At 40.0% G+C, this 27983-nt stretch overlaps 1 protein-coding gene across 5 annotated transcripts in view; it reads left to right on the top strand.

Annotated features, from left to right (window-relative positions):
* The first annotated feature begins 173 nt into the window (after window positions 1–173).
* LOC146554195 (nucleoprotein TPR-like) overlaps window positions 174–27983 on the top strand; it is a 34438-nt gene continuing 6628 nt past the window's right edge. For 2 of the 5 annotated variants that reach the window (XM_085256097.1, XM_085256093.1), the window contains exons 1-42: window positions 174–437; window positions 1048–1152; window positions 1864–1928; window positions 3313–3403; window positions 3508–3611; window positions 4197–4361; window positions 4530–4622; window positions 5255–5335; window positions 5435–5522; window positions 5739–5876; window positions 5994–6088; window positions 6515–6712; window positions 6803–6910; window positions 7758–7981; window positions 9188–9351; window positions 9453–9577; window positions 9665–9813; window positions 10147–10309; window positions 11249–11383; window positions 14636–14776; window positions 14958–15162; window positions 15245–15441; window positions 15532–15672; window positions 19099–19215; window positions 19720–19923; window positions 20113–20300; window positions 20515–20662; window positions 21363–21500; window positions 22316–22447; window positions 22602–22732; window positions 22953–23163; window positions 23249–23398; window positions 23738–23830; window positions 23983–24087; window positions 24278–24490; window positions 24827–24865; window positions 25587–25781; window positions 25952–26063; window positions 26176–26369; window positions 27047–27117; window positions 27304–27503; window positions 27648–27854. In XM_085256097.1, the coding sequence (XP_085112223.1) occupies window positions 287–437; window positions 1048–1152; window positions 1864–1928; window positions 3313–3403; window positions 3508–3611; window positions 4197–4361; window positions 4530–4622; window positions 5255–5335; window positions 5435–5522; window positions 5739–5876; window positions 5994–6088; window positions 6515–6712; window positions 6803–6910; window positions 7758–7981; window positions 9188–9351; window positions 9453–9577; window positions 9665–9813; window positions 10147–10309; window positions 11249–11383; window positions 14636–14776; window positions 14958–15162; window positions 15245–15441; window positions 15532–15672; window positions 19099–19215; window positions 19720–19923; window positions 20113–20300; window positions 20515–20662; window positions 21363–21500; window positions 22316–22447; window positions 22602–22732; window positions 22953–23163; window positions 23249–23398; window positions 23738–23830; window positions 23983–24087; window positions 24278–24490; window positions 24827–24865; window positions 25587–25781; window positions 25952–26063; window positions 26176–26369; window positions 27047–27117; window positions 27304–27503; window positions 27648–27854 (5974 nt within the window). In that variant the 5' untranslated portion in view covers window positions 174–286. The remainder of the gene's footprint in view (window positions 438–1047; window positions 1153–1863; window positions 1929–3312; window positions 3404–3507; window positions 3612–4196; window positions 4362–4529; window positions 4623–5254; window positions 5336–5434; window positions 5523–5738; window positions 5877–5993; window positions 6089–6514; window positions 6713–6802; window positions 6911–7757; window positions 7982–9187; window positions 9352–9452; window positions 9578–9664; window positions 9814–10146; window positions 10310–11248; window positions 11384–14635; window positions 14777–14957; window positions 15163–15244; window positions 15442–15531; window positions 15673–19098; window positions 19216–19719; window positions 19924–20112; window positions 20301–20514; window positions 20663–21362; window positions 21501–22315; window positions 22448–22601; window positions 22733–22952; window positions 23164–23248; window positions 23399–23737; window positions 23831–23982; window positions 24088–24277; window positions 24491–24826; window positions 24866–25586; window positions 25782–25951; window positions 26064–26175; window positions 26370–27046; window positions 27118–27303; window positions 27504–27647; window positions 27855–27983) is intronic. The other 3 variants (XM_085256096.1, XM_085256095.1, XM_085256094.1) reach the window with 2 other exon arrangements.

Below are 27983 nucleotides of genomic sequence, written 5' to 3'. Positions count from 1 at the left end.
GGCAAGACCAGATAAATACATTGTAGCTGCCCATATACATTAAATTAACAATTTAACTTTTATATTCGAAGAGCGTATATCGATTCATCGCATCTCAGCTTTAATAAGTAGTTTTCATTTACCTCGTCTAACTTCATTACCTTACTTTGAAAGTATGAAGCAAACTTCCTGCCTGTGTACGCGTCTAATTTGACATTTTTTAGTTGTTAGTTTGGTTGTAGACGGTGCACAGATTAAGATTATTTTACAAGAGTTTACCGTTATTCTTCGGGACGAGTAGGTAGCGATGGCGGTCGTCCTGCTTCAGGCTCTGGAGCGGACGGAGCTGAATAAGCTCCCGAAAGGCATCCAGAACAAGTTGGAGAAGTTTGTAACGGAGCTGCAGAATGCTAACGAGGTGCTCCAGACTCAACATGAGCGATTCAAAGCAGACAGCGGTGGGTACCTAGAACAAGTCCGTATTGGTTAGCTATTTGGCGTTTAACTTGCTTTTGTTGCTTGCTAGATTCCAGTATTCTAGTATTTAGAGTACTCACTCTGTTTGGGTATAAAACATGTTGTATGTGTTTCGCTACCCTTACTCCTGCACGCTAACGTTAGCTGCGCTATCAAGCTAAGGCTAATTTTGGCGGAAGGGAGATCTGTCCAGTTGTTGAAGTTATTTTATTATTAAGTAGTGATGTGTAGTGTGTTGAAATAAAAAACAGTTCCCAAATTATTGAAAAACATCTTGTACCAGCCTGTGTTTTTATGCTGTCGCCATTAACCAAATGCACACAATGTTACTGTAAATTCGAATAGAGTTGGCACTACCTTTTATCAGTACTGAAAAAGGGATTTTGTCAAATTATAAGTTAATATATATGTAAATATTATGTGTATATATATATATATATATATATATATATATATATATATATATATATATATATATATATAAATAAATAATAATCAGCATTGCAGATCTCTGTGTTTGTGACCGGACAAGTACTAAAGTGTATATTTCTTGTGTACACCTGTGTTCCTGTTGACTGTTGCCCCATATAGAGCAACAGTACTTTGACATGGAGAAGAGATTGGCGGAGAGTCAGGAACAGATCTTGTCTGCTACCAAAGATCTGCAGACCCTCAAGGAGGAAAATAAAAAGCTCAGTAAGTCATCATATGCATATCAGCCGGTGTCTTTATTCTACATGTTGTCTATATCAGCACAGAACTTAATTGTACAGTCCACTTTGAAAAAAAAAATACATTGATGTTTAATGATGCACTGATTGTGAAATTCTGGGAAAACAGGATTATAAAAAAATGTAGGTTGAAATCAGATGCTGATATGTTATTCCATTTGTTTAGTTTCTTTTTAAAAAAATTTTTGTTGTTTCAGATCAAATAGATCTTTAGTAACTGAACAGTTTTAACAATATTTTGTTTTTATTCACTTAAATTTCCCATTTTTCCTAGAAAAAAATAAATAACCGAGGGGTGGCTTGAAACGTTTGCACAGTATTATAAGGCTGATAACAAGTGATATTGGTTTTAGCCAATGCTGATATTCTGCTGTTATAGATGACCATCCTTGTTGGTGTTCTATATTATAGGCCTAAACAAGGCCTATTTAGTTTATAACACTGGCTGAAATGTTTCTGCAAAGACACTCTCAGTTAGACATTTCAGAGGTTACAGCTGCCAATGGCACCTGATTTGGGTGTGAGGGTTATTAAAAGAAATCTAGTGTAATTCATTGTACAGTCTTTTTATGCTTTACCAGAGACTATTTTTAAATGAATCATGAGGTTTTAGTGTAGTCTAGCACTGTTTTTCTGGATCTCGTGATGCCATGGGTTGTAATGTTTCTCTCTTCAGATGAAGAGTTGAGCGCTCTAAAGGGAATAGAAGGAGAGAGCACCGAAGATAAACCATCGCAACAGGTAAACATGCCGATAAGGGCTTTATATTGACATAACTTAAAAGCTGTGTTGATACAATTATGCTTCATTTATCGGTGCTACACCTAGCTAAATCTTTGAACATGGTTAGTGTTTACTGCCATGTTGTGCGAGTACATAGCATGATGTCACTGGGTGGGTTGGTTGGTTGCTGCTAGTAGACAATGATTGTTAATCTGTTACTGATAAATTGATAAACTGCAGTGAAAAAATAGCCAGAAATGCACAGGAGGAATCGATGGTACAGAACAGGCCAATCACAGTAGTCATGGGCTGTGCTGACTTGACGTATAGTTACATTTCTAGGGAGGTGAGGTCTGAGGGATTTCCCACTGAAGCATATATCCTAGAATTTTATGCTGTAGTGGACTCACCAAAAATATAAACTCTATTCTAAAATCAACATCTTTAAGCTTGGTAATGGTAGCATCATAGTCTTTTGAGATTATTTAACAGAAAAAAGGATTATTGTACTTGTAAATATACATTGATTAGTGTGTAATTACATCTTCTAAGTAATTACTGCATTCTCATAAACTCAGAAGTGATCTATTAAAAACGCATAGGAGCAGGCACTAGTTATTAGGAGCTACCATGTGTGCCCCTCCATCTTGGATATAGTACTCACGATGGACACTGTTGCCTTGGGTTTTATGTATGTGCTAGAGACTGGTCTGGAGAAGAGAACTGTGGTGTCTGATATGGAAGCAAATTATAATTCCTTTTCTGCATTTTCAGACTAAACAGTTTATTCTTACATTGTGTGAGAGTTTTGTCACCAAGTGTCACAGTCCAGCAATGTTAGAGCCTCTTCAAATAAAGCTTCACTAAAACTGGCTAAGAGTAACTAGCACGTGTAAAAACAGCAGCGCTTACCAGGATATTCTCAACAACTCACGTCAGTATCACTGTCATTGGTCACAAGTGAGCTTTCCTGACTTACTGGCTTGTATCGGGTTCCTTTCACAATTTTTGCATACTCCTCCAGAGTGAAGAGTCTGTACTAATTCTGCCAAGAAGAGTGGTGAAATATTCATCCAGAGTTATACCAGAAGCTCTTGTTGATGGCTACCAAAATTGTCTGTTTGAGGTGCATCTTGCTAAGAGACATTTAACCAAGTATTAGTGAGGATGTACGCATGTGTTTGAGTCTGTATGTTTTTGACCCTGTGTGAATTAGTGAAAAACCATTACCTCAGGTAATAAAAAAGAGACCTTTTACTCATCATTAACACAGATTAACACAGAAATTCCTTTAGAAGTCTGCTGAAGATACCGGATAATTGTTACACATTTCAATTTTCTACACACTCTTAGTGTAGTAGTATAATTCAAGTACTGTTTGTGCACGTATGTATGGATCCAGCAAACCAAGACCAAGTATGAGATTGAGGCAGAGAAGAGAGAGCTGGAGCGGTTGCTAGAGAAGAGAACACAGGAGGTGGAGAATGTCTCTGGTAAGTTCACTACAGAAGCTATACACCTCGATAAATTGTGCATGTTTGGTTCAGTGGAAACCTGTTAACGCTTCTTTTTGTGGTCTGTGGATTTGTCTTTGCAGAGGATGTGAAACGTCTCGATGAGAAACTGACAGACTCAAACAAAGTGAAGATGGAGCTGCAGTTAAAACTGGACGAGATACAGTCGTCTGCAGCATCTGTACAGGTGCGCTACACACACACACACACACACACACACACACACACCCCCCAACAGGTTCACCTTATGTTAAACACACCAAATAAACTACACAATAAGCAGGTAAGAAGCATAATATTACACACAAACAGATGCTTTGCTTTAATCTCTGTTTCAGATGTTTGCTTAAACTGCAGTCTGCCAAGAACAGCAGCTGCACTTGCAAGATGGGCTTGGAGTCGTCTTGCAAGGGCTTGAGGCTAAAATGACTCATCACAATAATCATTATTTTTGACTTAATCGAGAAGGCCTGCAGTCCTGCAGAGAAGGTGCTTACTGGCACTGAGTTCTATTTGTGGAAGCCAGACAAGGGAAAGCCTTTTAGAAGACAGTGACCTTTTAGTTGGACAGTCTTAAAGGGATAGAAAATGAAACTGTTTCTTTCAGACAAGAAGTGTTGAGGCCTGTTCAGGTTGAACAAAGATTGCGAATTATTTATTTTTGAGCTTATAGTAAAAACCATAATTGGTCCCCCTTTAAAATGCCATTTTTTTCCTCTGGAAATATTTTGTGGCGTGAAGAGAGAAGTGTTACTGGAAATGTATCTTACAGCACCGGGAGAAGCGCATGGAGCAGGAGAAGGAGCTGCTTGAGAAGAAGATCGAGTGGTTGACTGCAGAGCTAAAGACCAAAACTGAGGAACTGCTGAACACCAACAGAGAGAAAGGCGAAGAGATCCTGGAGCTGCAGAGCAGTCTGAAGAGCAGCGAGCAGAAGGTAAGATTGATACAGTACTGTATTTACATTCAGTACTGTATAAACTGAATGTAAATTCCCTGTTGGTTTTAATCTCCTTTATTAGCATTAGTTGTGGAATATGTAGGGTTAATTAGCTATTCTAGCTACAGCGCTAACGTCTTTATTAACAATATTTCCTTTCCACAGGTGGCTGTACTGGAAAGTCAACTCACTGTTCTGAAGGAAACCGGTGAAAGTCAGAATAAAAGAGCTGAAGACCTCAACAACAAACTGAAACAGGTAACACAGAAACACTTGTGTAGGGCTGCAGCATTTGATTATTTTAGTAATTGATTAATTGGACAAGAAATACTTGTGACTTCTTAATGAGCAATAATAAATATTCAAAAGAGAAAAAAATAAAGGTCTTTCAAAATGAACTGTTCATTGGTTTCCATTTTAGAAACTGCATTGTTTTTGTTTTGTCCGTCATCTGTTTCATTTGTCCAAAAAAACACCAAAAAACTCCTGTGTTTTTATGCGTCATATTCAATTTTAGTTTTTAGAAAAAACATTTTCTTAAATGCAAAAATGTATAAATGCTATCAAGTAGAGTCAAAGTCAAATAAAATAGATAAATATGTGATAAGTCATAAAAATGTCATCTATACTCTGTCTTCTTGGAAAGCTTTATGAGTTTTTGTGTTTCCATGGTGACAGTGGTGAGCTGTGTCAAAGCGCTTAAACCTTAATTAGTTGCCTTCGAAACTTTGTGCTCCAGGATTTATTGAAAGATCTCTTCAAGTATGTTTAATGGTTTTATTGATCAAACAATTGATCAGCATTTTTTTAATCTGCCAATTTAATTAATGATACAGTGATTGCATACACATATTTTATGCATTGCATTTATTTTCTAAATGTATTTCCAGGTCAAAGATGAGAAGAGCGCCATGGAAGAGAAGTACCGCAACGAACTCAATGCTCATGTCAAGTTGTCTTCACTCTATAAGGTGAAAAGTCACTAAGATAGTTGTTGCTTAAATAACTAAGACCTTCTGTCATACTGTAGTGCCATGTTCTTCTAAGAGTCATTCTTTTCCTCCCTGTAGGGGGCAGCAACAGACATGGAGACAAAGACCCAAGAACTGAGCAGAGCTGTTGAAGAACTCAGCAAGCTGGTGAAAGAAACACTTGAAGGTACAAATCCATGTTTTTAGTTTTGTTTCTGCACACCTGGTCATTAAATGAAAGTCTGAATATTCGTTTATAATGCAAACAAAAACTAGTGCTATCATCAACCCCAAAGCCTTTGTAGTAAATGTGTATTCTTAATATATTTAACCTGCTCTGTACCTTTCCATATTCAAAGTGTTACTGATGACCTCTGTGTGGTTGATTTTGCTCTCTTTGCAGCCAATAAGGCTCTAGAAAAGAAGGTGTCAGAGGGTGAGGAGCTAAAGACTCGTCTTGAAGAAGAGCTTAAAGAGAAGGTCAAGAAAATGGAGAAGGAGTTGGAAAATGCTACAGTGAAGGCTGCAGGCAAACACTGCTGTGAGAACACACACACACACACGTCTTACCTGTGCTTATCAAGCTGAAGTCTGCTTTTATGAGAATGTCTCTGGAAACACATAACAGCTTTATTTACATGTGCATGTTGTGTTCCAGGCATGCCTTCTATGACTGAAGAACAGTTGGATGCCATGTGCCCTTCAGCAGCCTCCATTGCAGCGATTGTTAAACCTGGCATGAAGTTCTTTGATGTGAGTTCACAGGATTTTACCAAGGTGTCAGTGAGAATTAGACACTACGTCTGAATCCAATAAAACACCTTTGGGATGTGGTAGAAGGGCTATTTGGTATTATGAATATCCAGAAAGGGTGCCATAAACCACATCATCATGGAGCAGCTTTTCAAAGGAGTGTTTTGAACAAAATTTTAGGCCATTAGAGAGCATTGTATTGCTTTGCTATGTTACGTCAAAAAAAATGGAGGGCTTAACCAAGAATAACCATTCATTTGTTTATTGCGGTTGTTACTTGAGACACTCTGATATATTGCAAGTTTCTAGATATTTTCAAGTGTGCTGTAAATCGTCCTTCCAGTAGTGTATCTGTACTACTGTAGTGTAGAGAGCAGTGTAGACGTTTGTGGTTAAGAATTCTTCTTTTGCTGTCTCTGTGTTTAGCTGTATAATGCGTATGCTGAGTGTCAGACACAGCTTCAGCTGGAGAAGCAAGAGACGAGGAGAGTGAGCCGTGTGCTGGATGAGATTGTTCAGGAGGTCGAATCCAAAGCTCCTGTCCTGAAACAACAGAGGGAGGAGTATGAGAGCATGCAGAGATCCATGGCCTCCCTGTGCAACAAACTGGAGCAAGCTCGGACAGTAAAGCAGCTGTTTTATAACCCCGATTGATTCACTTTTTGATTTGTTTGGTTACATAAAACTTGCATATTGTTCATTTTTTGCCATTAGGAAATCTACAGTTTGCAAAAAGAGAAAGAGGAGGTAAAGCAGCACTGTGATACCCTGGAGAGAGAGAAACTGAGGATTGAAAGACTCTTGGAGGATACATCTGCTCAGGTATGCTAAGGCTACATTCACACTGCAGGTCTTAATGCTCAATTCCGATTTTTTTGATCAAATACGATTTTTTTTTTTTTTGTCTGGTTGTTCACATTACAAATAAAATGTGACAGCAAACGCGCTCTAGTGTGAACGGTTCACGGCCCTCAAAGCAGCCTGCATGTGCAAGAGAAGACGTCACACACATGCTCTGTTTACGGAAGAAAAAATGGCGGCTACAGAGCTAGTAGGTGTTGTTGCAGCAGTCTATCAATTTGGGCACAGTCATAACCGACAGAATTTTGACAAATTAATTAGAGAAAGAAGGACACTGAGAAAAAAGAGAGCTGTAATAATGGCCTTGTTTGCAGCAGTGGCTGCTACCTCCGTGCAGAGGTATATATGGACATGGAGTCAGAACCAGGAGTGGTGGGATTGGGATGTGAGAGGCTGTCTTCTCCGGCGCTGAAATTGCTGTCTGTCTTGTGTCAGTGACGTAAAAGACGGATTTAATGCAACATGACCATTCAAACAGCAGTTGCTTTCCAAAATATCAGATATGTATCGGATTCAGTACCACATACGAAAGTGACCTACATTGGATTTGAAAATATCGGATTTGTGCCGTTCAAACTGTCATACCATGATCGGATATGGGTCGCATAGGGTCAGAAAAGTCAGATTTGATGCACTTTTGCCTGCAGTGTGAACGTAGCCTAAGATATTCAGAGCAATACACAGAAGAAATTCATTCATTAGTGCTGTTATATCCGATTAGGTTTAATGCCCATCATGTGAGTGGGGAAATAATAAATTATTAATGTCAAACACAGAGTAGAGCTTGCACTGATTCATTTCTCTCCAGGTGTGTGGTCTTCTGGTGGAGTTGGAGGAAGCCAGGGGCAACCACGTGACCAAGGATGACGGCAGCTCTGCTGACATTTCTAGGACTTCAGAGGTGATCAGCCCTCACCAGCTGTCTTTCCGCAGTGTGGAGGAGCTCCAGAGGCACAACCAAAGCCTTCTGGGAAGGCTGAGGGAGCTGGAGGAGGAGAAGGACAAACAGCAGAGCCAAGTAACATCAGCACGGTAAATGTGATGGGGCTATTATATTTAGCCCTGCTACTTATTTTTATAATTGGTGTACAATTGTGTCCACAATGCAGTAACACAAATGTCTTAACACTGAACTTTCAGTAACTAGTAGACGTGATTTTAATTGGATGTACAGAAGCAAATCAATCTAACCATTGGGAGTTTTGTGTCTTCACGCCACTGAGATGACAAAAGATTGGACTGTAGTGTCTGGTGTGGTAGTCATAGTAGGACTAGTCAGCATTTGTTTTTAGGTAATTTGATCAAAGATTGATTAAGGAATCTCAAAAGATGCGTTAGAGCAGCGATCCCCAACCTTCGGGCCTCGGACCGGTACCGGTCCGTGAGTCGTTTGGTACCGGGCCGCGAGAGTTGAGGCTCAGGTATGGAATGTATGGTTTTCAGGGTTTTTATCGGTTTTCAGCGTTATTTTGTTATTGTTTTTATTGTTAACTTGGTTTTCCTGGGTCTTTTCACGTGTGTTATGAATAAATCTTCTTTTTTCGGTACCGGTACTAGTTTTATTTTGTTGTATTTATCCGCGACACCTTAAAGGCCGGTCCGTGAAAATATTGTCGGGCATAAACCGGCCCGCGGCGCAAAAAAGGTTGGAGACCGCTGCGTTAGAGGCTTGCTGCCACTCTGTGGGTGAGTGATTGAAGTGATTGCAATTAAATTCAGCATTATTATTTATTTGTTATTATTAATGCTAAAACACATTCTGCAACAGCATGGCTAAACTGGTGAGCATGTAGCCCAGACTCATTCCATGAAAATATTTTTTGACACTTTTTAGGCAACGAACTACTGAGCTGCTGAAAATTTTAAACATTGTTTTGTTTTCTAAACTGCAAATTTCCAAGTTCCTAAGAGTGAACTCAGACTCAACCTTTTAAATCTTGCATTTGCACTATTTTAATTAAATATGGGGTTTAATTCATTTGCAAATTATCAAACTGAATTATAGCTATTTTACCTGTCATGGAACGGGGATTCTAAATACTTTATTGTAGTATTTTTAACAATATTGCAAATTAATAACATTTTAGCTAATAATGGTACATTATTTATCTTGGTATTCACATTACTGTTTTCAACCAGTTAATTATGAAGTCAACTGATATCTTTATTTATCGTAGTTAATCAGGGAAAATATCTGTCTATTTTAAACGTGAAGTATGTGCCCTTGGTTTCTTGTAGGATATCAGAGTTGGAGTCCAGTGTGGATCGACTGCATAAGGAGGTGGAGCAACTGAGAGAGCAGAGGAACCAGCAGAAACAGCTGGCAGATTCAAATGCAAGGCAGAGAGACATGTACAAGGCTTTGCTGACACAGAGCACTGGCTTCAGTCTGCCCCCTCAAGGTGACAAAAAAATACTAAGACCTGTATGTAGCATCTTTGTTGGTGAATACACACACAGTCAAGCTTTTATTTTTATTTATTTATTTTGTTTGCAACTTCAGGTCAAGACTCTTCTCCCCAACCTGCACAGGGCCGCTCTTCAATACCAGCTACTCGCTCTACTCCTCAGAGAGCTGCTGCTGCAGAGTCGGCACCGAATGCTCAGACAAAAGCAGCTTTAAAACAGGTACACACGAGCACATCTCTATATGAAAGTGAATGTTGAGTTAGGAATCGAATTCTTGAAGCTCTTCTGATGTCCGTCTGTTCCCAGCTCAATGACGCCTTCACGCTGTATAAGAAGGAGAAGGCAGAGAACGACAGGATACTGAATGAAACCAATGATCGGCTGCAAAGGCAGCTGACGGAACTCCGCTCCAGCCATGCCAAGCTGACTTCTCAGCTGGAGTTCAGCAACAAGCGGTGGGTTTAGGACACAAAACACTAATGTGACAGTTTATGCTTTTTTTACCGCTCGCCTGTAAACGGCTGAAGGAGTATTGTCGTTAAATGCAGTGACTCAGTTTTCAAATTGATACAATAGTTGCATCTATTAAAAATCTTGTACGAGTTTGAATGTCAGTGACCTCAAGGTCAGAAGAAGTTTTTCTCAATCTTGTGAATGCAATAACTTAAAAACAAAGTGATGTAGCATTGATACCATTGGTGTGTCTACCAGGAGGCTTAGGGGTAGTACTGGGAGTTGCCAGGATTTATTTTTAAAGGCTGAGATCTGTGTGTGTTTCTAAATACCAGATACGAAATACTCCAGGAGGCTGTATCAGCATACCGCCGAGAGATCGTTATCCTTCAGGAGAGGAACCAAAAGATGTCTGTAACAGCCCAGCGACACGAGCACATTATCCACACAATGAGCCAGGACCTGAGGCAGGCTAATGAAAAAATTGCTCTGGAAGAGGTGAGCAGTGGGGATCAGGACGGCTAGAAAGATAAAGGGACTTATGGAGAACATTAAACATTAAAACCAATATTTTCCTAAGATAATATTAACATAGTAGCTTAATTTAGGCACATGTTTTGTTTTGTTTTTTGTACTTGTAATACCGTAACTTAATTTACAGCTGGGCCACTTGACCACTGCAAGGAGTTTTATTTATAACTTATTTTGCTAGACTAATGGGTCTGTCTGCTTTTTAACCTAAAAGACCGGTTGACGGATTTTTGTCTTGTAAAATTTCCGCGCCTTCTTTTCTCTCTTTGCAATGGAAATGGCCCAAAAGTACATCTGCCTCTCTGTACATTAGGTTTCAGCGGCCTGAGTTGATCAAAACAAGAGAGGATTTTCAATACTCCAGAGTTCTTTCTGGTTTGGTCTATTAAACACCTGTGATATGTCTGAGAAGTTTATATTAACTCACCTTGGAAGTACATTAAACGTCACTATGAATGATTGGGAAGAAAGGTTATAGTAGACTGTATCAATGTGCGTTTTAGGCTTCAATTCCACATTTACTTCAAGCATCTTTTAGCATTGGCGGATTCGCAGTTTAATGGCTGAGCCACACATGACACCTACATGTTAAAAATAAAACCAGACTGCCCCATAAAGGCATAACCAGTTAGCAATTTATGTTCACGTAGCTTTTGCAGTTGCTTCATAAACATAAACGGAATAAAAAGGGAAATGAATGTGCTCCCTAGTAAGTTAAAATTCTAATCATGTGTACTTTTGGGTCTGAACGAGACAAAACAAAAATAATCTTTCTTGGTGAGAGCAAGAACAAAATATTACATATATGATCCTCTGAATTTGGATCAAGTTCATGGTCATATTTGTTGTTTCATGGGCACTTTTGTCACCTTTGTCATTTTGTCAGTAACCTGCCTCTGTCTGTAGGTGCGTGTGGAGAACCTGACAAAAGAGAGAGACATGTTGAGACAAGCAGAGAGTCGACTCAGTCGAGAGAAGGAAGCCATGCTGGCTGAACAACGTAACCAAAACTTGTTGCTCACCAACCTCAAGACCATACAGGTACCATATTACAGCAGCAGGGTTTGGAGACAGGATGCTTTTGGTAATTTCTATATGTATGAGGTAGGGCAGGGCAATATGGACAAAAATATTTAGCACGATATATATATTGGAAAATTTGCGATAACGATATAACTGATATCGATATAATTCCACAACTTTATTAGTGTAAAAAAAAAAAAACCCATCAATTTATTTTCACTCAGCTGTTTTTTATGTGCATTAAAGCTATACAGGGAGTGCAGAATTATTAGGCAAGTTGTATTTCTGAGGAATAATTTTATTATTGAACAACAACCATGTTCTCAATGAACCCAAAAAACTCATTAATATCAAAGCTGAATGTTTCTGGAAGTAGTTTTTAGTTTGTTTTTAGTTTTAGCTATTTTAGGGGGATATCTGTGTGTGCAGGTGACTATTACTGTGCAGAATTATTAGGCAACTTAACAAAAAACAAATATATACCCATTTCAATTATTTATTTTTACCAGTGAAACCAATATAACATCTCCACATTCACAAATATACATTTCTGACATTCAAAAACAAAACAAAAACAAATCAGTGACCAATATAGCCACCTTTCTTTGCAAGGACACTCAAAAGCCTGCCATCCATGGATCCTGTCAGTGTTTTGATCTGTTCACCATCAACATTGCGTGCAGCAGCAACCACAGCCTCCCAGACACTGTTCAGAGAGGTGTACTGTTTTCCCTCCTTGTAAATCTCACATTTGATGATGGACCACAGGTTCTCAATGGGGTTCAGATCAGGTGAACAAGGAGGCCATGTCATTAGTTTTTCTTCTTTTATACCCTTTCTTGCCAGCCACGCTGTGGAGTACTTGGACGCGTGTGATGGAGCATTGTCCTGCATGAAAATCATGTTTTTCTTGAAGGATGCAGACTTCTTCCTGTACCACTGCTTGAAGAAGGTGTCTTCCAGAAACTGGCAGTAGGACTGGGAGTTGAGCTTGACTCCATCCTCAACCCGAAAAGGCCCCACAAGCTCATCTTTGATGATACCAGCCCAAACCAGTACTCCACCTCCACCTTGCTGGCGTCTGAGTCAGACTGGAGCTCTCTGCCCTTTACCAATCCAGCCACGGGCCCATCCATCTGGCCCATCAAGACTCACTCTCATTTCATCAGTCCATAAAACCTTAGAAAAACCAGTCTTGAGATATTTCTTGGCCCAGTCTTGACGTTTCAGCTTGTGTGTCTTATTCAGTGGTGGTCGTCTTTCAGCCTTTCTTACCTTGGCCATGTCTCTGAGTATTGCACACCTTGTGCTTTTGGGCACTCCAGTGATGTTGCAGCTCTGAAATATGGCCAAACTGGTGGCAAGTGGCATCTTGGCAGCTGCACGCTTGACTTTTCTCAGTTCATGGGCAGTTATTTTGTGCCTTGGTTTTTCCACACGCTTCTTACGACCCTGTTGACTATTTTGAATGAAACGCTTGATTGTTCGATGATCACGCTTCAGAAGCTTTGCAATTTTGAGACTGCTGCATCCCTCTGCAAGATATCTCACTATTTTTGACTTTTCTGAGCCTGTCAAGTCCTTCTTTTGACCCATTTTGCCAAAGGAAAGGAAGTTGCCTAATACTTATGCACACCTGATATAGGGTGTTGATGTCATTAGACCACACCCCTTCTCATTACAGAGATGCACATCACCTAATATGCTTAATTGGTAGTAGGCTTTCGAGCCTATATAGCTTGGAGTAAGACAACATGCATGAAGAGGTTGATGTGGACAAAATACTCATTTGCCTAATAATTCTGCACTCCCTGTATAAAAATGTAACAGTGCAAATGCAAATTCCTTGCTGATAGTTTAACCAAAAGGCATTTTCAGTGGAAATGGGCTGACATATCCTGAGCATAACCATGTATAATATCCACAAAAGTTAAAAAGAGGTGCTTTGCAATATGAAACTGCAGTGTGCCAAATAAATAAGTCAAGTCCGTATTTTTTGGACCGTAAGGTGCACGGGATTATAAGGCACATTAAGCGAAACAAATCAGTCAGATAAGTCTATCTTCTTGCTTCCTCCACTTCTGTACCATTGACTCATTAATGCTGAATTCTCTGTTCCCATGTTCTACTGCGCGATTGATAGCCTTGAGTTTAAAATGTGCTTCATACGCATATCTCTTAACAGGTGCCATTTTGGGGTCCTTATACACACACACAATACGGTAATATTATGTTGAAGCGCAGTACGTATTACTCCGCTAGGCTCCTGACTACGGTAGCTGTTATGCTCTGACAATCCATCAAGTAGCGTGGCTTCGTAGCTTACCAAAGTCATACTAAGACATTTTTTGACAGATTTTTGAGCATAAAATGAGTTCGAGGTCAGTAAGCACAACCAGAATTCATACATAAGGCACACCAGATTTTAAGGTGCACTGTTCATTTTTGAGAAAATTAAAGGCTTTTAAGAGTGCCTTATTATTATAATAATAATAATAATAATAATGGATTGCATTTATATAGCGCTTTTTGAGACCCTCAAAGAGCTTTACAATTCCACTATTCATTCACTCTCACATTCACACACTGGTGAAGGCAGCTACAGTTGTAGCCACAGCTGCCCTGGGGCAGACTGACAGAAGCGAGGCTGCCATATCGCGCCATCAGCCCCTCTGGCCATCACCAGTAGGCGGTAGGTGAAGTGTCTTGCCCAAGGACACAATGACTAAGACAAACAGAGCTGGGGATCAAACCGGCAACCTTCTGGTTACAAGATGAGCTTCCCAACCCCCTGAACCACGGTCGCCCCATTATAGTGCAGAAAATACGTTAATAACGACGGTCCACTTGCATGTTCTATAAAAAATGTGGTGGGTATCTGACGGACAAAAACCAAACCAGTTTCACATCACTGAAGTTGCAGGTTTTGAAAACAATTCTTGTTCATCTGTTTCATTCAACAATCCACTTTTGCCCTTCTTGTTTTCTGTCGCCGCCATGCTTTTTCTGCCATGTGCGTATGAAAACAAAGGCACCGCGCATGCACATTTTATGTCATTTTCTTATCATTGCCTAACATTATAAAGTATAAAGTATAAAGTGAAGTATAATATGGCCCAGCCGTAGTATGAGGTGTATGTAAATATACCAAAGCTTTAGACTACTCTGAACACCTGTTTTGGTAGTCATCTCTTTCTCCTTCAGTATAGGTATAAAGCATGTCTAAAGTTTAAAAGTGTTAAATTCACTTTCTTGGGATGTCATGTCCAGTTGACAATGGAGCGTGCAGAAACAGAGACACGCCAGCATCTGAACAACAAGATAGAACAACTGGAGTCAGAACTGGCTTCGATGAAGACCAGACTAGAACAGGAAGTGGCACAGAGACATGCCCTTGGGCGTACTATGGACGTATGTATAATATTTGTGTTTATTTCTTTCATTGTAAACGTTGTTGGAGAGCGCATGGCTCGAGTAGACTGATAGACTGAGTGTGTGTGTGTGTGTGTGTGTGTGTGTGTGTGTGTGTGTGTGTGTGTGTGTTATAAGAGTTTCATTCCTTGTTCCTTTGTAACCTCCATTTGCTCTACAGGCTCAGTTGTTAGAAGCTAAGAAGCAGCTGGAGACCCAAAACACACTGCAGCAGAAGACCAGGGAGCTGCTGCGTAGCTCTGAACAGCAGGTGGCAGCACTGAAAGCCCAGCTGGCCTCTGCTACCTCCTCTGAGGCTACCACCACCTCCAGCACCACCACCACGCCAGTTACCAGGGCCGTAGGCCTCCGAGCACCGTTGAGAGGTAAGTTATTATGGCCGTACAAAGGGTTAATGTACCTGTATACTCAAAGTCAGCTGTAAAACAATAGTAATGTCTCCCACAGTGCGCTCTCCAGTCCCAGCAGCCTCCCAGCTACCCAGCCAATCAGAGCAGGAGCTCTCAGAGGTGAAAGGTCTCCTGCACAGTGTTGAGGAGAAAAAGAGTGAATTAGAGGAGCAGCTGAAGAGTGCTAATGCCTCTGTAGAGCAGTATAGATCCGTGGTGCTGACTCTGGAAGACAGTCTAGAGAAAGAGAAGGAGGTACCGCTCCTAAATACTACTAAATACTGTACTTCCTTGCTCTGTGCACCTTTTAACATACTCTCATACTGACCTTTCTTCATGCTTTAGCTACGTTCTCCTCTGGAGGTTCGTCTGAAAGAGTCGGAAGAGGTGCAGAAGCAGCTGGAGAAGAAGATTTTAGAGTTGGAGAAAATGAAGCAGCAAGAGCAAGAGGAAAGAAGAAAGGCTGTGGGTGCAGTGGAGAAACAAGTGAGTTATAATTTAACATGTGTTCTGATTAGAGATGGACCGATCCGATATTACGTATCGGTATCGGTCCGATACTGACCTAAATTACTGGATCGGATATCGGAGAAAAATAAAAAATGTAATCCGATCCATTAAATATCACGAAAGCACCTCACAAAACTTGCAACACGCCGTAACTCACCTCAGAACGTTAGCAGTCGGAGCAGTATGCATCACGTGATAGAGCGGCTGTGGCATGCGGGACCTGTCGGTGGTCTGGATAGCATGTGGAGCTTCGCTAGCAACCCGGCATTTCATCTCCGACAAAGTTATCCCCGAGAGAAGTAAAGCAAGTGTGTAAGTCCATCTCTGAATGTTTGTAAAGCATTCCTGCGTTAAGCTTAACAAGCGACTGCCTCTCCTGCTGCTACTTCAATCATGAAACTGCTTAACGATCAGCTGATCGGCTTTTCTGTTGCGAGTCCGTGTCTCTAGTTTGCTTTTGGCCCACTTTGCACCAGAAAGAGGAAACCAGCGGCTGAACAACAGCAGCACGTTTAAGCTTGATCAGCTATTGTTAGAATGTATTTAATATTACTTTCTACTCGAGGATCTTTTTCTACGTAGCTGACGCTGGTAACTGTGCAGGGGCGGATCTAGCAAAGTTTAGCCAGGGGGGCCGATAGGGCATTAACAGGGAAAAGGGGGCACAAAGACATACTTTTCTTTCTTATTCTCATTTAAAATGTCTAGCTTTTAATAAATAATTATCTGACACCCAAAGTTTTAATTTGATGTAAAATGAATAGAAGTCAATTACTGTATATAGTGACTATTAAGTCTAATATATACCCTAGTAAGCTATAGTACTTTTTACTTTGGGAAGGTACCATCTGTGCAGTCTGCAATTTTGTTGAAGAAAGATGTTGAATCTATTTAATATTTCTTGAAAAATAATTGATTTCTGTGCATTTTTTTTCACACTGCATCAAATTAAGGTTGATTACGTCGATTAAGCATCATGAGGTGGAGCGTGAGGGGTGGTTCCCTATTTTTTATTTATTTATTTTTGTTGTTGCTGGGAGTTGGAACCCTATTAGTTAGGTTGCTTAATATTTATGCTAAGTACTCTTTAAAATACCAGAATAGGGAGGATGGTGTAGGTTTAAGTTTATTAGATTGATCAGTATTGCTGAACTATGAAATATTTTTTTTTGCATACAGGTATAACAGAATAGCTTTAGTGTAGTTGTTGTTTTAAACTTGAGTATGAACTTATACAAAATGCAGCAAGATATTTAAAAAACAGTTTTGTTGATTAAAAAACACTATATCGGATTCATATCGGTATCGGCAGATATCCAAATTTATGATATCGGTATCGGACATAAAAAAGTGGTATCGTGCCATCTCTAGTTCTGATACAAGCACACGTTTACTTAGTGCTGTGGTCATAAGTTTGCATATATACACTTATCAGGGATAAATGTTATAGTAATTTAGACTTTTACTGATCTCTTAGAATAGAGTGGAACAATTGAACAGCATACATCTGTAATGACTTTAAAAACAAGTGCCTGTGTGGGCAGCTGCAAAGTTGAGCTTGAAAGTGTTAATTTTGGACTAGGGGGTTCTTTCTTGGATGTCACCCACTCAGTCCACGGCTACATTAAACTTGCTTCAATGTGGACCGTGACAGTGGTGTTTCAGCAGTTTCCGGGCTTGAGCCTTGGAGGTTCTTGTGTTAGTTTGCCATGGTCTGGAAAAAGACACACTGAATAACTTGAATTTGAACAAAATTTGGAATCTACATTTGTTTAGAAATTGCTCCACTAAACCTTCCCGACTTGTGTAAATCTATAATTTCTTAGATCTTTGCTGAATTTCTGGCACTTTCCCATTGTTGTATATTGGTCAATCTAATTTTCATTTCAGACAAATACATTTTTATGCTGGCAAAGAAAAACTAGCAGTTAGAGTCAATCATGATGACCAATGAGAAGTAAATAGGCTTTGACTGTGTCAAGTTAAAATACATTGTAGAACCTTTGTAAAACATTTAAGTCAGTGTTTGTATATTTGAGCCTGTGTGTATAATTTTTGTCCCTGTGTTGATTTCTTTTACGTCATTACGGCTGTATGCCAAATTTACCATCACATTCACACCCATGATGTCAACTTCTGACCACAGCTGTAAATGTTGACTCGATGTCGACTTCAAGATTCTACCATACGTACAATACAAAGGCAACAAGAAACGTGAAAAAATAAGCCAGGCAGTCACAAACTATTTGCACATTTGTATATAAGGTGCTTTTCAAAAATGCTTTAACAGAGCATCAGCTATTTCTACTCTCATGGCAATGATCATTAACTGGCAGCCACATGATTAATTGTGTATGCCATTGTCACTAGGAAAGTAAGCCCTGAAGATGGCTTAATTCAGGTTTTTCTACTAATCCCTATACCGTGTGTTTTATCGTCTGCATCCCAAATCAGTACCCAACTGAGGACCCACTTGGTGTAGGAATGGGTAATATGGCCCAAACACGATATTTCAGAGTATTACCACGATAGCGATAAATTTGCCAAAATACAGAAAAAATTGGTTGTTATTCATTTGACAAAATAAACGTAACACATTGACTTGAAATATTCTATGAAAACTACCTTAAAAAGTGCAATAACTTTAAGAAGTATAAAACTAATTTCTCCCCCTGCTCTTTGCCTCAGACTGAGGTAAGGCTGTCATACTACTTGACTATAAATCTGTGGTTAGTACATAGTAATTCACAGATAACAATGAGTCTGGGAGTGCCGTCTTGAAATCATATCATATCTTTTGGCAAACAAATGGTGACAGTTTGGGTAATATCGTCTATGTCCAGGTGAATAGAATCAACCTTTTGGGATTTACTTACCTGGATCATTGAGAATGCATCAAGTCATGCAACTGGCGAGAGACTTGGTGATGCCATGCTGAACTAGCTTACTTTGTTTTAGTTTGTAGCATTAGCTGCAGAGCTTTCCTCCCAGGCTTTCAGACATTCCTGATACAGGCTTGGGTGCTGATGCTTAAGAAGGTGAAATAAGTTAGAGATATTTCCCCCCTTCGACATTACAGGCTTTTTGCACTGGTCTGTTGTGTATATGCTGGTTTGTATCTAAAATAATTCCACACCACTAAAGTAGCTGCTCTTTTGGGAATTGAATCTCCAGCAGTAACGCTTCCAGCCATGTTTGCCTTCACCATCACAACTTTAATAACTTTGTGCTGCATGACCCACGTGAGCATAATTATTATGAATGATATGACAAATTAGTCACCAACAATTATTTGTTTTTAAAATGCAAATTATAGAATAAGCTCAATTGTTCAGGCACATATAGATCCACGGACAACTTGATAATGCAATGACCGTAATCTCCTATACTCTCTTTGTACAGGTGTGTGAGCTGCAACGCAGTCTGAAGGCCAGTCGGGTAGAGCAACAGGAGGCTCTGGAGAGGGCAGCTGCTGCTGTAACTCTGGAGCAGAAGGCTGTGCAGGACAGCCTGCTGCAGGTACACACACGTGCATTGATTAATATACTTGGTTTCTACTGTACTCCTACCAGTTTTTACCCTTCAGCCGTAAAAAGGTGGTGGGGTATTGTCATCACCCCACCACCAACTCATAAACAAGGCAACGTACATCTTGGATTAGCTTGAATCTCAGTGACCTTGACCTAATTTTCAGAAATTCTTGTGAATTTCATAACTCAAAAAAGAAGTTATCTAGATTTTCAAATTGATAACATAGGTGCATCTACTGAAATTCTTGAAGGAGTTTGAGGTCAAGGTCACTGAGATTCAAGTACAGACTAAGTTTTCCAAAACTCTTGTGGACTTTATAACTTGACAACAAGGTGATGTAGGATTTTGAAAATGATATCATAAGTGTGTCTACTAGGAGGCTGAGGGGTAACGCTGGTGGTTGCCAGTATTTTCTTTTTAATTTTTGCCTACAGTAAGAAAACCACACTTGACATGCAACTGAAGGTCCCTCCCCTTCTCTTCTCCTGTCAGACTAAGCTAGCTGGAGAGGCACAGGCTAAGTATGAGCGGGAGCTAATGCTTCATGCTGCTGATGTGGAGGCTCTACAGGAACTGAAGAAAAAATTCCAACAAGGAGCAGCACAAAAGATGGAGTTAGAGGAGGAATTGAAGAAGACCACCTCCCTCCTGCAGGAGAAAACTGCAGCCTGGAGTACAGCAGAGAAAAAGCTGAAGGTAGAACAACAACCCAATAATCTTAATCGGGCAAGCTAACATCCCTCTTTTCACACAGGTCTGAATAACTGTTTGAGATATATAAAGTTGAACAAACCACATTATGAATCTTAGTTTAAGAAAATTAAAATGTAATTAGAAGACTGTTTGTGAATGATCGTAACAGTCCTTACTATGACTGTCATTCAGGAGGATCTGTCAAATCAGAGCCGTCACTGTGAGGAGTTGGGAAAGCAGAATTCCCTCCTGCATGAACAAATGGATGAAATAGCTGCTAAGAGCCGCCAGCTGCAACAACAACAGCAGCAACCGCAGCAGCTTGACTTGTCATTCAGTGAGGAAGGAAAGACCACTGAGCAAATACTAGAAATACTCAGGTACTGTAACACGAGCTGGTTGATCAGTGTTTGTGTTATTGTGTATTGAAAGTATTGAAATAGCTGACACTGCAGTTTATTTTATAATAGAGTATGTAAACATCGTTACCTCTGAAGCACCTTATGATGAAATGAAATTCTAATAATTCTTTCATTATAAATCTTTTACTTGTTCAAAGTAGAACTGAGTGTAAAATGTGCGTTTGCGGTGCAGGTTTGTGCGGCGGGAAAAGGATATCGCTATAGCGCAATGTGAGGCGTCTGACGGAGAGGCTCTTCGTTACAAACAGCAAGTGGAACACCAAGAGAGAGAATTAAAGGAACTACAAGAAACCCTAAATGCTGAGAGGGAGAAGATGCAGGTATGAGTTGGGGGAGTGTTTGATCTGTTTTACCTTTGATCAAATAACATATCTTGATCCATGCTCAATCATCCAGGTAAGTAAATCCCAAGAAGTCACTTGGATGAGTGATGAGATGTTTCTCCCATTGAAAACGCTACGTCCAGATGAACAGAATCAACCTTTTGGGATCAAATAACGTAGTCAATTAAAAGCTGGTGTATATAGTGTGGTGACTGTAGATTAGTTAGATTAGTGAAGCTGTGACACCAATATAGTGGGAGGTCCTGGTTTTTGTTGCCGTAAGAGTCACCTCTTGCCTCACTTGAAACACCATAATGCTGTAACTTTAGCCGAGTAAATGTAAATAATATCAGTTTGCTCAAAAAACAAAACAACAAGTTATTTTTGGAGGAAAAAGAGGCCTTGATTAATATTTGAGAATCTACTACAGAATGAAGAGCTTCATTATACTTTGTAAAACTTTACTTCCACAAATTTGTTACTATGCAACTTCTTGAACACTGTGAGGTTGATAGTCAGTTCAGAAACTTGTATTGTAAGTACAGAGCGTCCGTACCGGATTTAGCAAGAAATAGTGTTTTTTTGTTTTTAAAAATAAGCAGCAAGTAGGATGCTAGTGTGACTTTTAAATGTGCAAAGGACATAATAGAGAATACTGTTTGTTACTTCTCTGTATATGTTTCTTCCTCTATGTCAGGCTACAGCAAAAACTCTAGTGCAGCAGGAAGAGCAGCTAAAGAAGATGGAGACTATCAGTGCTCTTCGAGAAACCAACAAGATGCTCAAAATGGACCGAGATAAACTGGAGCAAGAACTGCAGCAAGCTCAGGCTAAAGTGAGTTTGCACTGCACTGCATGTCACCATTTGTCTTCATGTTTGTCTTGGCCAGTTCCATCTTCTTTTTTTCTAACTGTAACCTTTCTCTCCAAGAGCTATAACTGACAAAATAACTTATCTTCAATGCATAATATTTTCAAAAAAAAAAAAGATTGAACGTTACAATCTGCAATAATAAACAGCTGAAGAGAAATGGCTCTGCTACTGGAAACAAGTTCAAATAACGTACCCCCCTTTACCTGACATACTTCACCTTAAGCAGTTGCAGCAAATTTCTATAACAAAATGTTGTGGAGTCAGTTACAATACAGATCGTCACTACAGCATACCTGGAAGCCTACTGCAACTACTCTTGTGTACAGTATATACCACGTTGGTTACTTTTTGTGCTGCTGCAATATTATCAGGCAGTTCTATTTATATCCGTCAATAAGAGGCAAGAAGCCGCTGCTATGTTCTCCTAAACAATAGATGCCACCGCTCGAGCATTATCACAACATAAGCACTTGTATAGGAAGGGAGGAAGTCAAAACCAGAAGAAATGACTTTTCCCCCCCCACAAAGTTACAAGTTTTCAAACTGTAGCAATATCGCACTGTAATTGTATATATCTCTAAGCTTCTGTACTGGAATGTCATTAAAATGGCAGTAAAAAACCAACACGATCGTATACTTGTGTCTTCAACCGAGCTTTGCAAAGTGCCAAGTTACAGAAATCAAAAGGTGCACATCAGCTGAAGTGATACAAATATAGAGAGTCTGGTGTCAAACATGCAGCAAGCTTTAAAACGCCCAACATTGTGTCTCACCAGATCACAAAACTCCAGTCAGACATCAGCCCTCTGCATCACTCTCTGTCTGTGCTGTCAGAGAAGAATGGCTCCCTGCAGGCTGACAAGAGGCTGTTGGAGGAAGACTTTAAACGATTAAAAGCAAAAAATCAGGTAATGCCACTCTGTGGAGGAGGTTGAGTACATGTGTAAATGCTTTTTTTCTCTCTCTCTCATTTCTGCAACATAGTGGCTCCATAGTGTAGTAGTTTATACATTCAGTCAGCAAGCAAAAGATTTAGAAGATTTGTGATTTTGATTTTTACAGCAACTGATCAGCCAACAGAAAGACGGTGATGTTGAGGAGAGACAGAAACTCACCACGGAGAGAGAGGCTCAACAGAAGCGCATCACACAGCTGGCTGAGGAGACAGCCAAGCTGAAGGCTGAGCTGGCCAGGTAGAGCAACACACACAGGCTTACACCTGTTAAATACACTAACGCCACAAAGGTGAACTGAACGGTACTTTCCCAACTCTAGTTTCTTTTGTGTGGTTTGTACCAGACTTTTGCAGTTTTGCTGCCTAAGTGATCGGAACCTAATTTCCAGCAACTCAGTAGAAAATTGATCAATGCATCCAAAAAAATAACCTTACACAGATGATTATGTGTGAATCAGATCCAGTGCGAGTGGAAATTCAGCTCAGTCGCAGCTACATGGCCTCAGAGAGTCTGTTGCCCGCCTGACGTCCGAAAGAGACTCTCTGAAGAAAGACCTGGAAACAAAAAACAATGACATTGTGGAGAAGAACAAGACCATAACCCAGGTGAAGAAGATTGGACGACGCTATAAAACCCAGTACGAGGAGCTCAAAGCCCAGCATGACAAGGTGCGGCGATAGGTTTGTGGAAACGGTTTGGACCCATTGACCGTGGAGAACAACTGCAATGGGGATTTATGTTTGTCTTTTCCAGCTGGTCAGTGAAACAGCTACTAAAGCAGGAAGCGAGGTGGCTCCAAACCAGGAGGTACAGCAGGAGTTGAATAAAGCTCAGGAGCAGCTCAGCAAGACCCAGGAGGAGCTGAGTGCCCTGAAAGGAGAAGTGCAGAAAAAACAGGAGGAGGTGAGCAAAGTTAAACATGACCAGTGCAAGTCTTTATTTTTTTCCCCAACTTAATTTTTTATCATATTTACCAAAAAATAAAAAAAGGCTCATGGAGGGATTTAAGATATTTGGAACAAAAAAGTTCTGCTCTATGCATCTAGATCAATTCCTATCCAGTTAATCACCGGTCCACCCAAATAACTTTGATACTTAATGATTGAAGTCAATTCAGAGCAAAAAATATCTCCTAGTTTTATTTATCACACATAATTATGTGTGATATTTATGTGTATTGAGATACACAGAGATGCAATAGTGGTTCTGTTTCTTTTAGTTTAATTGTCAGTTTTTCACCAGGCCCAGAAGTCCCTGCAGGAGCTGGAAAGAGCCCAGAAGGAAAACCAGCAGCTCAAGGAAAAGGTCCAGGAGGTCCAAAACCAGCTGACACAGGTACGGTTTGACAAAGTTAGGTGAAACTGCCTGCAAGTCTTTATTCACAGATGGGAAAAATGAACACCATATTCAGATAGCTGCTAGCTCAGATAGCAGATAGCGTGTAGATTCATCATGCCATTGGCTCTGTCATGTCTTTGATCCTACAGCTCCAGTCCCAGCTGTCCCAGACCCAGACTCAACTGCAGCAGAATCAGAACCAACTAACCCAAAATCAGAAAGAGCTTCAACAAGCTAAGAGTCACACCCAGCAGGTGAGAATTCTTGCAGGAACAGGGATTTTACCTATTTGCTAGATTTGTGGTTGACCTTTTATTTATTTGGACTATTGGTCTAAAGACTGTTAATGCACATGAGCTCCATCACCAGATCTAAAAGAATCCCAGCCAGTATCTGAGAATAGGCCTACAGTAACCACATTACCTGCTTCATTTTTTCTTAAAGGTGCAGAACCAGTTAAAAACAGCTCAGTCTCAAGCTCAAGCCCGTCAGAACCAGATTCAGCAGCTCCAAAGGGAGCTTCAGCAGGCTAAAGAAACCCTTCAGCAGAACCTCACCAGTCAGAAAGAGCTTCAGCAGACCCACCAAACCAGCCAACAGAGCCACGACCAGGAAATCTCTAGCCTCAAGACTGCTCTGAGCCAAGCAGAGAGTAAGGTGAGCAACAATTATTAACAATGTGAGGTCATGTGATGATGTGATGACCCCCCAACTCTGTGATGTCAAAGAGTTATCTTTTTTTTTTTTCTGGTGCTGATATGCACCAAAACTATTTTTGACAAAACAAATTCTTTGCACATTTCACATCTTCATGTAATATTTGTGTAAATATTGTCCTAGTATGATAAAAGGCTCAGTTTACATCACAACAGTTTACTTCTGCAGTCTGACAGCTTGGTGATGAGCCTTCTTCTTTTAACAGTATGTAGTATTTTTGTCATATTTGCAGTAAACTAACAAGTAGTTTCTGTATCTGTGCTTACCTCCTAACAGGTGACTGAGCTTCAAGGCCAGTTGGAGAGCTTGCAGAAGGTTAGGAAAGAGATCAACATCATTCAATCAATTTTCAGTGGATTAGTAATGCCAGTCATATCCCCTTGTATTTTTACCTCTGTTATGTGATCGTCTTCAATCAAAAACAACGTGCTAAACAGATCAAGTTGCAGGAAGACTGAATCTGACAACTTGTTAAAGTAGTGAGTGAAGGTTGTGTTGGTGTGGCCAAAAAGGGTAGAGCAACAAACATAAAAACCAGACTTTGACTTTGACTGTAGTTGAAACCAATAGTAAATACAGGATTATTTGGTTTACACTTAACAACTGTCAGTCAGAGTTTGGTTACAACAACTACTTGGTTATTTGTGAGAAAAGGTTCTAGTTTGTGTTAAAGTAGACTTCACAATGTTATTTTAAAAAGGCCTTTCTACCAGACAGACCTGAAGGGAAACCTTTGCCATGAGCAGTCTTTTTTCCCCAAGTGGCAAAGTGATGACACTGAATACTCGAACAGTTTGTTTGTTTTTTGCTTTTTTACTGTAATCGTCTAAACACTAACCAAGCAAGTAGTCAATTTGAGGAAGAAGACTATATTAGGAACTATGAGTTGTTAATTAATGTCCTCTTCTTTCCTTTAAAATGTTATTTAACATAATACTTTTTTCTCAGTGAAATTTGGAGAAAAAGATTTAGGCAATTTAAATGTCTTGCATAAAATGGTATTTTAATCTTTTTGGCACGTTTACCTCCCCTTCAGACGGTTGTTGAGCGTGAAGCAGACATAAAACATCTGAAGGAGCAGCTAACTGAAGCCAAACAAGCTAATGAAGCAAGCCGAACCGCACAGGCCAGCCAAAACCAGAGTTCCCAGTCTGTCCACTCAAGTGATGCTACCGCAGCTGCTGAGGCAAACCAGGCACAACAAGAGGAGCTTGCAAAACTCAGACAGGAGGTATCTGAGAATCCTACATACTCCAAACTACATTCAAGTCCAACTGTCGTTCGATTTCCCTCCATAATCGTTTAATGCAAGCACAGTCTCTTATGTTGAATTTTACGCACTAAATTAAAATTAGATGTTGTGAAAGCAGTTTTTTTTTTTTTTATGAATGTTTTCGCTAGCTATCCGAGAGCAAAATCAGAGAGGAGCAGCTCAAACAGCAGATGGCCGACAAAGAGGAAAAAACTAAGAAGGCCTTCCTGGGAGCCAAGACCAAAATCAACCAGCTAAACAGTGAGCTCAGAAAAACACTATAATATGAAAATCTGCTGACAAATATCACCAAACAAACAAGCAAATATGCTTAGCGTGACTAAAATTTGTGACTTGCTTCCTTTACCTTCAGGTGCTAAAGAGCAGCTCAGTCAGGAGGTAGAAGAACTGAAGCAGAGTAAAGAGGAGCTGGAGGTGAGAATGAATGCCCTCAAATCTCAGTATGAAGGACGACTTCTTCGGCTGGACAGAGAGCTTAGGGAACGGAGAGAGACACAAACGCACTCTGACACCAGAGAAGAAACACAGGACCAGAGTGGAGCTAAGGTACAGGATGGACTTGAAGGCACACATTACATAGAGCATGTTTTGAAAAAACTCACCCTTTTCTTGTTACAATTGTCTAAAGCTATGCTAAAACTCAGATTTGTTATTTTAATGTGCATGCATGTTTGTATGTCGCAAAATTAAGAAGAAAGCCAAAGTGGTATAAGAAAACCTTCTTTACAAGCTAAGATGAAAATATTACAGAAGCAAAGTGTGACTGACTGTGCTAGACCAACACCAGAAATAGAGCCTTTATTATGGATAACATAACCCATCATTTTGTGTTATTACAATAGTATTTCTATGAATATTTAAATATTTTATTTTTCAAAATGTTCCAAAATTCAAATGTGAAACCTTGTTTGTCTTAAAATTGAGGTTTTAACAATACAGATATTTTACAAATGGTTATATTTTTAAAATTACAAATTGTATGCTTTAAGTATTTGCAAATTTCTCAAAATATCGTTTTAAAAATACTCTGGAAACAATATTTTACAACTTTGAGAAAGTGTTTTGTTTTTTTTTCCCCCGAGGAATTGAATAATTTTTTGTCTAAATTGCAACAGTAAAAAAAAAACGCATTTTTTCCTGTAATTAGTTTGCTTTGGCTTTGCTAAATTTATTTCCATCATGTGATTGTGGTAATGATCAAGAACACACCTGTTTGTCCTTAGATGGGTGATCAGACGAGGTCTGCAGACCAGAGACAGATATCGTTGAAGAGTCCTGCACAAGACAGAGGAAGGTAAACTATAAATTGCTCTGAATGATTGTAAACGTTTCATACAATGTCAAGTCAGTGGACGTAATGAGGCTGTAGTTTGATGAACTTAAAAACCACATTACAAAGACGCCAGTATGAACTCTCAAAGCCTGAAAGAGAGCTTTTCTAAATGTAGAACAGACACAACAAATCGCTTTTCTCCATCAGTTCCACTCTGTCTGAGCCTCCAACTGCCAACATCCGACCCACCCCAAGTACTCCATCTCCTAGCAACAAGCCAAGTCCCTCTCCTGGCAGCAAGGCCACGCCTCGAGCCAGCATCCGTCCTTTGGTTACCCTGGCAACTGTCCCTGTCCCAACACCTATGGCCACAGTAATGCCGACCACACAGACTGAAAGCCAAGAGGGTAAGAACAAGAAGGCCATCCATTCAACAATTTTCTTCTAGAAGAAGACAACTGAAATAAAAGTAGATCTCTGTTGGAGATGCGCTTTGAGATTTTGAAGCAGTATGTGTCAGTATATGTCAAAGTGAAATGTGTTTCTCCTAGCAGTGCTGATGAATACATCAGCCTCTGTGCACTCTACCAGCTCCAGTATGGTGAATGCACCCACCTCCATATCTCAGCCAAGCAGCACTCAGGCCACAGCGTTTGTTCAGCCCACTCAGCAGCAGGCAGCCAGTCAGGATGCAGGGCCCAGCGTGGAGGCAGAGCGGCCATCTACATCCTCATCCCCCTCCTCTCTGAGTGTAACAGGTCAGAAAGAGAAGCCTGAAACTTTACTCACAAAACACCTCAACAGTAAAAAAAACTAAATATAGTACTGAAAATGTTGATGGTCAGATTCTTAACTGAGGTCCTGGTGTGTTTTTGTGATGCCACTAA

The sequence above is a fragment of the Mchenga conophoros genome, linkage group LG18, assembly GCF_057382185.1.
Source record: "Mchenga conophoros isolate Kocher_MC1m ecotype Shallow Benthic linkage group LG18, M_conophoros_male_GT1.1, whole genome shotgun sequence".
Lineage (NCBI taxonomy): Eukaryota > Metazoa > Chordata > Actinopteri > Cichliformes > Cichlidae > Mchenga > Mchenga conophoros.
Note: the sequence above shows the minus strand (reverse complement) of the source record. Positions and strands in the feature narration are given on the sequence as shown.